This window comes from Pteropus medius, unplaced genomic scaffold (assembly GCF_902729225.1).
Source record: "Pteropus medius unplaced genomic scaffold, Ma_sr-lr_union100, whole genome shotgun sequence".
Taxonomy (NCBI): domain Eukaryota; kingdom Metazoa; phylum Chordata; class Mammalia; order Chiroptera; family Pteropodidae; genus Pteropus; species Pteropus medius.
Genome location: NW_024347788.1, coordinates 7,165,332 through 7,177,659, shown reverse-complemented (window position 1 = coordinate 7,177,659; position 12,328 = coordinate 7,165,332). Strand labels below are relative to the sequence as shown.

Here is a 12,328-nt window from a genome sequence, read left to right as displayed (position 1 = left end):
ACACAGTATAATTTTAATAAGTTGTGGTAAAATTTGGCATTTGGGTAGAAGTTTCAGAAGTATAAGACAGCGCTAAAGTCTGAAGTTCCCATTCCAAGTAGTGTCTCACACAGCAGGTGCTCAAAACAACACAGTTGTAATTCTTTACTTTGAATGAGTGGTAGGGGCAGTTTGAAAAGATAACTTTGAATTCTTGTAAAGAAAGGAGTGACTCACATTTAAAAGTCATTTAAATCTCTGACATGATCAAGTTGGCCATAGAGTTTGTTTTTGTTTTTTTTTAAGATAGAGTATATGTAAAAAGTGAAGATACAAAAATTGATCCCCTTAAAACTGTCTGGACCTACCTATCACCAGCAGCTTGCGAACACACATTTCCGCAAGAATATTCACAGGTGATGTGAACCTCACATCTCGTCCTGGGAGGAGCCATGTAGCATTAAGATAGCTTGCTATTAATACTTCTGAAGATGCTGATCTAATGGAAGGTTAGGTAAATGATAGCAGGTAGATTTAAGAAAATAAAATGGATGGCCCTAATTACTGCAGAAATGTTTAAAACCCCATGGTTCCTGGAGTGGGGTGAGAGAGTCTGGCTTCCTCAACTAGTGAAAGCGGATTGGGCCAGGGCTGGAATGTGTGATGCATAGACGCTTGGAGTGTCAACATGCCAGTTGTCAGTAAACTTGCCATCAAAATTATTTTAAAATAATGTAAATAATATATATAATCCATATGTGTGTGTGTGTGTGTGTGTGTGTGTGTAGTGTGTATATATAGAGTTTGTTTTGTTTTGTTTTTTAAATCTCCCCTCTTCACCCTCAGGAGGTGATTTTGAGGAATGAAGTGGTTACACAGGAAAGAGAAATGATCTTTCTTTTTATCCAGAAGGAAAAAGAGAAGGAAAGAATTTAGATGATCCGTAAACCTGGATTAATTCCCAAACCCTCGTAATTTATATCTACATCCGCAAAATACTGTTGCCGATTGGAATTTCATTTGCTATTTTTATTCATTTTGGGAAAAACAGGATAATGAACAAAAAGAAATGCCCGTGTGTTGTATTTTCCTCACGATCGAATGTCAGTTTTTTTCCTTACTAACTAAAAAATGTGTTGGTCTGACTTTAGGGACACCACAGTGCAAACCCTTACTCTGCAGCCTTCTGTGAAGGATGGACTTATTGTTTACGAAGACTCGCCTTTGGTTAGTAATCCAATTCTATGACTATTCTCAACTGTTTTCTTTTAATGAACATTGTATCTCAGCCTTTGAGATGGGAGCATGGGATCTCCCAGAGATTCCGATATACTTCAGCCTTAACTGAAAAGCATGCATTTATATGTCATTTGGGAAGTGGATATTTAAAGGCAGATAATTTGGGGGAGAATAACATGGTTCCTTATTCTGTTCTCTCTCCAAAGTGAGAGATTTAGAGATGATAAAAATCCTCTAATGATTTCTTTTCCATTCCAAAATTTTAAAAAGTAAAAGAAAAAAGCTTGCTGTTGTTTTCGAATGGGTAGAGTTTGAAGTTAGATAATGGTTCTGGAATGTGTTATAAGTGATTTTAATGAATATAATATTAGCTGAGTGTTTTGGGCAGATGGGACTATCCATTCCTCAGCTTCTCACAGCAGGCCCTAAGAGATCCCAGCCTGCCAGCCCTCCCGCTGCATGGAGAGCTCCCGTGCAGCAGATAAGCCATCGTGGGAAACCCTGTGGTCCACACCTTGATATTGGGAGTCCCTAGGGTCCCCTGCCTGAATTCTCCCAGGTCGGGCCTCGCTTTTCCTGAATAGAGAAGTAAAGGCTGGGGTTGGGAGTAGAAGCTATGTGTTTTCTCTTCGTTTTAAATTCAGTTTACTTCTATCCTAAAATTAAAAAGTCCTTATCAGTTTTTTTTTTCAGAATATGGAATAAAATATTTGTGGTAGAGGGAATTACTTATTTCTCAATCTGCATTTCCTTACAGTTTTTTACCGAAACTATGTAATGAGAGAAGTTTAGGATTTGGTCCATTTCATGTTATGAGAGATTTCCTTACTATTTAAAAAATAATCATCTTTGGGTTTTCATTGAGTATCTCTTTCTACCCACTCTCTGAAAGTGTTCTAAAGACTTTTTTTCCTAGCTTTTATCTTTCTTTTCATAACGATGCCATTGTCTCAGTCACGTACGACCTAGGACTTTTTCTTATTTTCCCTTCCCCCCTTCTCATCCACTCGGTCGCCAGGACTGGAGGTTATACCTCTGAAAACCCGTCAGATCAATCTAATGCTTTTTGTTTCCATTTTCCCTATGTCTTCTCCCCTCAAATCAAGTCCCTAGACCTCCCCCCCTTTTTTTTTACCAAATTATTATGGTAATCCCCTTTTAATTGATTCTACATATTTCTGCCAGATGAAATGTCTTAATGCAGCTCCAAGCTCCATTCTTATCATGTCTGAACTCATAAATCTTTAGTTATATCCCGTTACTTAATGAGGAAAAGTACTTTTTTTTTTGGTCTGGCAATCAAATTTTTAGTAGTAGATCCCTGGATTGTCCCTTTCAGACTATTGTCCCTAGTCTCTATTTCTTTGCTTTAACCTCTGCTTCAGCCAAAGTAGACTATTCGTGTTCACTCTTTCTCTCAATAGGCTCCAGGATGTCTTGAGTTTGACCATTGATTCCCTTTGTCCTGAATACTCACCTCTTCGCCATCCATTCTGGTCTGCTAAAAATCGTACACTTTTTAGAGCCATAACAAATGGAATGTTCTAAAATCCACTGTTTATCATGACGGATGACTTAGTTAATCCCCGTGGGACTTTAATTTCTCTATTTGTTATACTTGTTTTAAATTTCCCCTACTTTGGTGTGTAACATGTGGATATCACCAACATAGGAAATAAAGTGATTACTACAAAGTTATCAGTTTCGTAACTGTGAAGCTTTTGGCGGAGATCCGTAATTGTTCCCAGCTCTGCTACAGACTTTTTTTTGTGGCAGGTCTATCCATAACTTAAATATAACCAGCTATTATAAATCCAAAGGGATGAATAATGAAATTTTTTAAATGTTTGCTTTCATTTTTTGTTTATGATAAATGTTCTGTCTTCAAAGGTAAAAGCAGTAAAGTTGGGTCATGTTCTGGTGATAGATGAGGCAGACAAGGCCCCAACAAATGTCACCTGTATTTTAAAAACTCTAGTAGAAAATGGAGAAATGATTCTAGCAGATGGAAGACGCATTCTTGCAAGTGAGTATGAAAAAAAAACAACTTTTCTTTCAAGATTTGCAATTTTTACATCTCTGATATGAAGTCACACCCTGTGTTGGCTACTTATCTACAAGCAACAAGTGTAAATTTAAGATACCTCAGGTTGTCCTCAGTGACAGTCATTTATAAAAATCAATATGTTTGAATCTAGCTTTGTCAGTTTCTTTTTTTTTGTAGCCTGAGAGTATCTTTGAAAATTTTAAGAGTCATTTTAGGACAAATCAGCTTCATATCTTTTTCTCTGAGAATACCAACACATAATTTTTATTATACTCATCTCTCAATTATTTGTGTGCAATTGATTTTCTTTCATCGTTATCTAAAATTTTTTAAAGCTCTAGCATGTTTCTATTGCAAAATTAAAATAAATGTTCTTAGCTGGGCATTTTATTTTATACATGTATTTATTTTATGTGTGTGTGTGTGTGCGTGTAGATGTGTGTGTAACACACATCTTGTTGTCATTAGGGAAAATGTAGGTAGATGGATCTCATCAGTCTGTTTAACCTGCAAAGAAAAATTAAGTTTGTCTAATGCAATGTGAGAACATTTTCTAATTTCTGATCTCAAATTGTTTGTGTCATGAAAAGACTTCAAAATCTATGACTAACCATCGAAAATACATAGCCAATAGCAGGGTAACCAAACAAATTGAGACTAATAACTAAAGTCTTCAATATTTGAAGAAAACATGTAACAGAGACGTCATTAAAATCTTCAAGCGCATCACCACAGACACATTCTTCTTGGACAGAGTGGCCATTTCTGAGCCCTGGAACCTCAGCACTGATAAAAGTGCTCTAACATATCAGTTTCACAGGGAATTTAAGGGGGAAATGAGAATTTGAATTAGCCTGAATACTCTCTCTTGGACATATAATTCAGACTCTCAGGACTGGAATTCTGTCTGCAAGATGAGGACAGGGAAATGGAAAGCAAGAAAAAATTTCTGAAACAAAATCGTGGTTCAACAGTGATTATTTCCTGGTGACCTCCTACATTTTCTGATATGCTTTTGAAGGAGAGTCTAGAAGTAAAGGAGTCGTCATAATTTTTAAACTCAAGCTTGATTGTAATCAACATTTTAAACCCAAGAGCCCCTGAAGCTCTTTTGAACGTGGTTTCATAAAGCATCACTTCTAGGACTAATTTTTTCATTTTCTTTGCTTTTTAAAATTTCATTTTTTATCATCACTTTTATTTTAATTAATTAATTAAATTTTGCCTGTGACCGCATACCTTGTTATTTGCCACTGCTAAAATTAATGGAGAGCAAACATTAAAACTATTGGTTGTTTTAGTACATGAATATATGGCACATCAGAAGATTCATTTTTGGTATCATCAAAAAGTACGAGTATAGATTCTTACAGACTCATCTGAAGTAAAACTGCAGGTGCTTCACAGAAACCATTTTTTAATGATAGTGTTCAATTCCTTTAATATCTTAAACATTTGTACAAGGAAAGCTTCAGTCAACTTGAGATTACGTATTTTAAGAACTATGGTAAATTTCTTGATTGGAAATAAATCAGCATTGCACTAATGCATTGACTAGGTATTCAAAACCTTTATTCTAAGTGGTTAAGTTTCAGGGTGCATAAAATGCCAGTTCTTGTGCTTTATCAATATCCTGTTCTTAAGCAAACTTTCTCAAGAAAGTTTTTTTTTCCTGCAACCATGTTGTTACAGCCAGATTTCAGAGTTTTTAATAATTGAACAGTACGACTGATAATATTATGTTAAAGGCTATAACTTGATATTCTTAAAAGTTACTGTAAATAAAGAATAAATATAAATTTTGTTTTTCAGATTCTGCTCATGTCGATGGAAGAGAAAATGTTATAGTGATTCATCCCGATTTTAGGATGATCGTTCTCGCCAACAGGCCTGGATTCCCTTTCCTAGGCAATGATTTCTTCGGTACTTTAGGTAAAAGCAATAATGATAATGACAACAAAAACAATAGCAATAGAAATAATAATACTAACATACTGGATTTCGATAACCAATGTCACCATACAAATTTTTTTTTAATTTTAAAAGTTAAAAAAAAAAGCAAGAAATGATAATAATAATGCTAACTTGGTAGCATTGCTGTAATGAGCTATCAGTGAACGCCACCGTGTGCGGCATTACATTACAGATGAAATCTTTTGTGTTTCTGCATTCCTTTTTCTGGATTCTAATTTAGACATGGTGTCTGCAGGTTTACTTTTCCAAAACTAACTTCTAAAGTATATTCTAGCAATCTGCAAAAGATATAAATTGTTTAGAGACTGATGATGATAATTCCTCCTATTTAAGTATACATAAAGAAGCCTGCGTATTACATAGATATATGTAATTTCTGAAGATATTCGACATCTGTTAAAGTTTAAAACGCAGTCTCAGAACCACATGAAGATTATTTTCCAGTTAAATGGAGAAGGAATAAATCACCTTTAAATGCATATGTTTGCATGTGTGCATTTAAAATAATACTAATACAGTGCTGGAGGCGTAAAAAATAAAAAATAAGGGATTGTAAACTGACAAAGTCTTTGCAGTCTGTGAGGTCAACCAAGGGTTGCCTCACCTAAGAAAAATAATAATAAAATAAAATAAAATAATACTAATACAGGTATGGGAGAATGAATACGCTGACCTGCTGACCCCGAGTGCCCGTGGAGAAGCGGGTGGGGTGGGGAGACCAGGAGGACTTCTCATTTGCTCTCTGCCTTTGAGTATCTCCCAACGAGGTCATATTCAAGTATTAAGTAACTTTTTAACAAGATTAAATCTATGTAGAATAAACCACACATCACTCAGTCTCCTTTTCTTTTGCTCTAGTCATTTGCTCTGTTCACTATATCAACCTATTGTTGGAAGGGCTTTTATACATTTAAAAATAGAAGTGCTTTCGGAGCAACCAGTGGCTCTTTAAATGACCATTCCCTATTTCCTATGGCATTAAAATGGAGTGGTTGCAAGCTGAATGTGGTTTTTTTCTCCTATAGGTGATATTTTTAGCTGCCACGCAGTCGATAATCCCAAACCCCACTCAGAGCTCAAAATGCTGAAGCAATATGGACCAAACGTGCCTGAGCCCATCCTTCAGAAGCTCGTGGCTGCCTTTGGAGAGCTCAGGAGTTTAGCTGACCAGGGGATTATTAACTACCCTTATTCTACCAGAGAAGTTGTCAACATAGTGAAGCACCTACAGGTATGAAACACACCTGGGCACAGAGGTCTAAAAGAAGCCATCAACCTTGTTTTTCTAGACCATTTAATTTATACCAAGTCTTTTAATTTTTATAAATGTAATACTGATTCAGATGATATAATAGGAAGTGTTCATAATTTAAATTTTAAATCTAGAAGACCAATGACATTTGATGTTTAGCCTTTGAATCGACCTGGGTGAAGTTCTGTGTCATGGTCATAACCAAGGAGACAGGAAATTTGGTGGTGGTTTGGAGGTTTTTAGGGGCTGGGGAAAGAGAGGAGAACGAGACAGCAGGAAACTCTGTTACTCTTTGACTTTTATACAACAAGCATGTGGTATCTGAGTGAAAAATATTTTCATTTTGAGAACAAAAACCTTGGAGATAGAAAGACTAGGAATGAACAGTATTGATTGCATACCCGTAAACACTGCAAAAGGGCTTTATAAGATGGAGTAGGTGAACGGGAGGTGAAATTCCTTGTAGCCATGGACAACGTGTAGTCCGTCGACCTCGGTAAATAAAACAGAAAACCTGTGTAAATTCTACTGATCACAAATAATGGTCTTTAACAGTCACAGCCTAACGACTCTTGACTTAGCCCAATCTCCAGTCCCCCAAGGAGAACCTAGAGAGGAGAGTAGAAGGCCTTATTCTGCCTCTGAAACCCTCATAAGTCCAGCTCAGATGCCAGGACCGAAAAAGGGTTGAGGCAACCTGCGACGGGCTCAGAGGACACGACTAGTGTATACGTAGGTGTTAGTAACACTTGCTCTCTGCTGCTCCTTACTTCTCTGCGCTCTGTACCTTTTACATTCCTTTCTTGTTCTATTATCATTTTTTTCATTTGTTCATAGACCTGTGACGTCTCTAAATTCTTCCGAGTAGGCAGTCAACACTCTGTTTACACAGCACCTTTTGCTTTGGCCGATCTGGTACGCGTTTTAAAGGCAGGAGGTTTCAGAAAGCGTTGAAAGTCAGTGAACGTCAGGATCTGTGCCCCGATTCACTGTTTGGGGGAGGGAACTGCTCCCCTTAAAATTGTAGTATTTGTCTAAAAAGGAAAATCTTGCATTAAACATTAAAGAGCAAACATTAAAGAGACAAATGAGTGGATTCCTCCTGTCTGGTTTTTCTGACGAGGCTAGTTAATCTTCCCTAACGTTCATTTGATCATTATTGTCCTATCGGTTTTGTAAATCTCTGTAGAATCTGAGTTTTATCACATATTTAAGAAAGGAATTTTTTTTCCACACAGAAATTTCCCTCGGAGGGTCTCTCCCGTGTGGTCAGGAATGTGTTTGACTTCGATTCCTACAACGACGACCTGAGGGAGATTTTGACTAACACTTTACACAAATACGGGATCCCTATCGGAGCAAAGCCGACGAACGTGCAGCTGGCGAAGGAGTAAGGCAAACCCACTGTTGCTGAAATTCTGTTGAGCATTACTGTTCTGATTCGTAAGAGCTGATAATTCCGAACCTACCATTATACTCTACTGAACTGAGTTCGTGTGGAAATTACTTTCCACCGTTAAGCTTTTCAAATATACATTGCTATTTGCTGGCTGGATTTCAGCTGAATAGCACTGCTTAGAGGCCTGCGAATTGAGAATTTCGATTATTTTGACTGTCCCATGAGTAGATGTAATGTAATCAAATAAAGGGAAATATTTGTTTCTTTAACAGCCTCTGTCCTTTTGTTGGAGTTACTGTGACTCTTACTATTTCCTTATCTAGTACAAAACCATTGTACAATCATGAAAACGATATAAAGAGATAACATGCATTTGGTTAAGATGTTCTTAATTATGTCACCGTATATTTTTCTGTTATGATAGTTTTCTAAATTTATCATCATATTAACTTAGGAAATTTTGGGTTACTTATTTTAGTTCGACAGATGAAAAAGGTAGTGAAAATAAGTGGGTTTGTTTCATGTGGGCCAGTTGCCTACCCTTTATTTTGTAATTACAGGCTATGTACATGACCTTAGCAGAGAATCTCACAAATATGCTGTTGACCAGAAAGATAGTTGACAGACTTTGTTAATAGTTATGTCTGTGCAAATTTATTAGAAAACAGTTTTAAATATGCATAACTTACTAACTTATAATAATGACTCCAATGCTAACTTTGGCTCTAAATAATAGTCAATTTTCATAAAATTTAAGGGACAGTAATTATTTTTAAATTATAATTTAACTTGAGTCTCATATAGAAGGCACTCTCTAACTTCCTTAGAAAAAAATCATTAAATATAAATTAATGATCAGTCCAGCTACATATATATTGTGTTTCGATGTACATACACATACACATACGTATATATCCTAAGTCTGTACATGATTCTTATTTATTTATTCTTTGAAGTTATAAAAGCTTTTCAGAATAGATGCCAATCAAACTAAATTATTAAAGCTTTAACAGTTTCTTCAAGGATTTCTTAAAGAGAAACAAATATTTCCCTTTTGTGGTAAAAGGCACAAGATACAGTTATGTTAAGAATAGTCAGTAAATTGGTTTATAGTATAATAAGCTAGAAATTTTTTGAGAAGTATAATTTGGTGTCTGTTGCTAATTCATAAACTTTTCTGTAAGATACTATTTTACCGATTGATTAGCACTGTTTATGGGCATTTTGGAACTAGTTTGGTAATTTAATGGGTACAACATATCTTCTATATTAGAAAGTTCAAGAAATTATCTTTACTATGCAAACTTATATTAGTGCTCATGTTTTTTTAACTTCCTTTTTTATAAGCTATGTCTTTATTTTCAATTGGAAATAAGACGGTTTTTATTACCATTAACAAATTTATATTATTAGAGTTCTATCTTCTTGGAAACCAGGTTTGTGATTTTAAAATAGCTTTTTTTGTCCTGTTGCACAACTTGAAATAAAGATTAAAATACCAAGTTGGTAAGATCAATCAAAAGAAATTTGTTGGCAATTTAAGTGTCTAAGGAAGACAAATAATATGATTCAACTTATTACTATCCTCAGTTCTAAACTGAAAATTTCTTGCCGTGGCTTGTTCATTGTTGAATGGCAAGTTAATTCCAACTCTGGTACTTACTTCTGAGTGGAGGCAAAGCCGCACAGAGCCTGGTCATGAGGACGGAAACGACAAGTTGCCCAGCCACTGCAGGTGGCTAGAAATAGACGTAGAGCAGACGTGGAGGATGTGTGATGCTTCCTTTGGGGCGGAGATAGTAGCAGACGACAGTCTGCACGTGGAAAACGTTTTTTTCCTCCTCTGTAAATTGCAATGACTTGGGAAACTCAAAAACAGTAATATCATTTCATTGCCCTTTAGTGAAATCCATAGGTTCTGTATGTCTGTTTCTATCGAATTATCGGCCTCTTACTTTGAGAGGGTAGCATGGTAAAGTGAACAAAGCAATGGCCTGGGAATTCTGCAGTTAGTCATGTATTCAACCTGTATGCCCGCATCAGACTTGGAGAAAAAGATGCTACTGTATTGGTAAAATGACAGCATTTTATTATAGATAGCGTCCCTGTGTAACTTATCTAATGAGGACGTTTTTGAGAATGGAAGGGGCACTATTAATAATAACCTGTATAAAAAGCGATGTAAGATAAGACTGTCCCAGTGAGGCCGGAATAGATGGTCATCTTCCTAAGGTTAATCAGGTTGGCCTTATTAATACGGTTCCTTCCTATTCTAATGTCCTTTGTATTTTAACATAATCTTAACCTTCTCTCATCCGTAAAAGCGAAAACTAATAAAGAGGAAGGGATGCTGACGCTCTTTTTCTCCCTGGAGCAGCACACTGCTGATAGTAACCACAGAGACCGCTGAAGCTTGAAAGTCGTCCCCCGCCGTCTTGCGATCTGCTTGGACTTTTCCAGACCTTTTGCTAAGCCCTTCGCTTCGCTAGGCTTCTTGCTGAGCCAGTTGTCCGAGGCTGCTCCTGCCCGCCTCTGCGGAGACCGTGTCAGTGCAGGAGACCCCCGCTGGCTTTCTGTTCCTGAGGAAGAAGGCCACAGTGTTCTTGCTGCTATTAATATCCTTTTGCCCCGAATGAAAAATTCTCGCTCGAACCTGTTCTTTTCTTGCTCTCTAATCCAACCGTAGTGCTGCTTACTGGGCGGGAGCAAACTTACGTTGAGTCCAGAGCAAGATGGTCACAGTCACACTGAAGATGGCGGATGGCAACCTGGTTGGCCACCCACTGCATGTAACTAAAAAGCGGCAGACGTGGCAGAACAGGGAGGTTCTCACGCGGGGCACAGACGCTGCCAGGGCGCTGTCTGGTCGTCTCCCAGGGCACCTGCTTCCTCAGCTTTGGTTCCAATATGCTCTGGCTGTTTGGTGATGTCCCACTGGTGCTCATTGGCGATAATTCTCCAGAGAGAGATGCCGTCCTTTGCCTTTCGTTCTAAACTTTGCGGTGACGGTACCATCTCATAGGTCTCTGGACGTTTTTAAAAGTCCCAGTGTGATAATAGGAGGTGAATATGACTTAACTCCTTTGCGAAACCCGATACGTTTGGCCGAGTCTTCCTGGTTGCTTCGGCGTGCCATAATGCGGCTCTTCTTCCTCAGCTCCAGTATATTCCCAGATCTTAGTTCTGGGGTCACTGTCGGCCACCTAGACCCTTCCCACTAGCACTTCCTGAGGTTTCTTATTACTCCTTTTTAAGTTTCTAATACATGGAAAAGAAACAATATGTATGCCTGAGATGGCAAACAACCAAATAAGGAGGCACACTGGGAGAAACTTGACACAGAGATAGGAAGAGTTGGGATAAAATCTGAACTCTTAAGAAAATAATCTGAGCTCTTGAGTGTCCAATGTCAATTTCATGAAAAAATACACACACAGTTAGGTCCCAGCACCCAACCAAAGACACATAGATTACCTGCTATAGTAGACATAGATATAAATTTCAAAGCAAAGTTTGCTTGTTTTTCCCTCAAATGAGCTTTTTTTTTTTTTCCGGTCTCGTCGTGACTTTTTCTTTATATCCTTAGCTGTAGGACATCTGTTCAGCTAGACGTCAGGCCATTCTCAGTGACGGTTGTTCTTTAGTTTAGCTGTAATTTTGATGTGCTCATGAGGAGGCAAGAACAGCATTTAGCTACTCCGCCATCTTGAATGGCGCTGTCAAATGAGCTTTTATTTCTGAAGTTTCTTTTATTTGGGAGTAAACATGCCGCTAGCACATTAATTCTTCCAAATTTAAAAGTGTGTTTCAGAGTAATTTATGAACTCTAACATGCTGGGGAAACATTTGTTTTAAAGGAAGAAAGACATCCTGTACTTCCTACCTCCATTTTTAAGTGACTTATACAATATCTTATCTTAAATTTGTATGCCATGCTCTGTCTGACAGTTAACATAAGAGAATTGTCATTCATAAATTTACAATGGTATATAAATACTCTATCTCTAAATATATTCATTAATAACAATAATGATAATGGTAATATCAACACATAGATAACTGTATGCAAAGCACATTTGTACTCTCTTTACATGAATTTATATAATCTTCACAGAAAACTGTATTATAAATAATAATAATATATATTATTTCGTAGATGAGGAATTTGAGGCACAGAGAGATTACATCACTTCCTTAAAGTTAGAAAGCCAATGGGGCCGGGCTGTAATATACATAATATTATTTCCAATTCTAAGGACATATATGTAGATTGATATGCAGATTGCAGGCAGTTTCTATATCATAGTGATTCTTTGGATACTGAAATTTAGCAATAGTTTTCATTTAAAATGGCCTTGGGATTTTAGGTAATCTACTTGAAACACATCATTGACCATGATGTCATATGTGTATAATACACAAATTCTTATTTTTCAGA

General features: G+C 36.9%; 1 protein-coding gene across 6 annotated transcripts in view; it reads left to right on the top strand.

Moving 5' to 3' along the window:
• The window catches only part of VWA8 (von Willebrand factor A domain containing 8), a 265,675-nt gene that overhangs the window by 135,422 nt on the left and 117,925 nt on the right, over nucleotides 1–12,328 (top strand). For all 6 annotated transcript variants that reach the window (XM_039877207.1, XM_039877209.1, XM_039877206.1 and 3 more), the window contains exons 22-26: nucleotides 1,131–1,206; nucleotides 3,109–3,244; nucleotides 5,078–5,197; nucleotides 6,265–6,470; nucleotides 7,730–7,881. In XM_039877207.1, coding sequence (XP_039733141.1) covers nucleotides 1,131–1,206; nucleotides 3,109–3,244; nucleotides 5,078–5,197; nucleotides 6,265–6,470; nucleotides 7,730–7,881 — 690 coding nt within the window. The remainder of the gene's footprint in view (nucleotides 1–1,130; nucleotides 1,207–3,108; nucleotides 3,245–5,077; nucleotides 5,198–6,264; nucleotides 6,471–7,729; nucleotides 7,882–12,328) is intronic.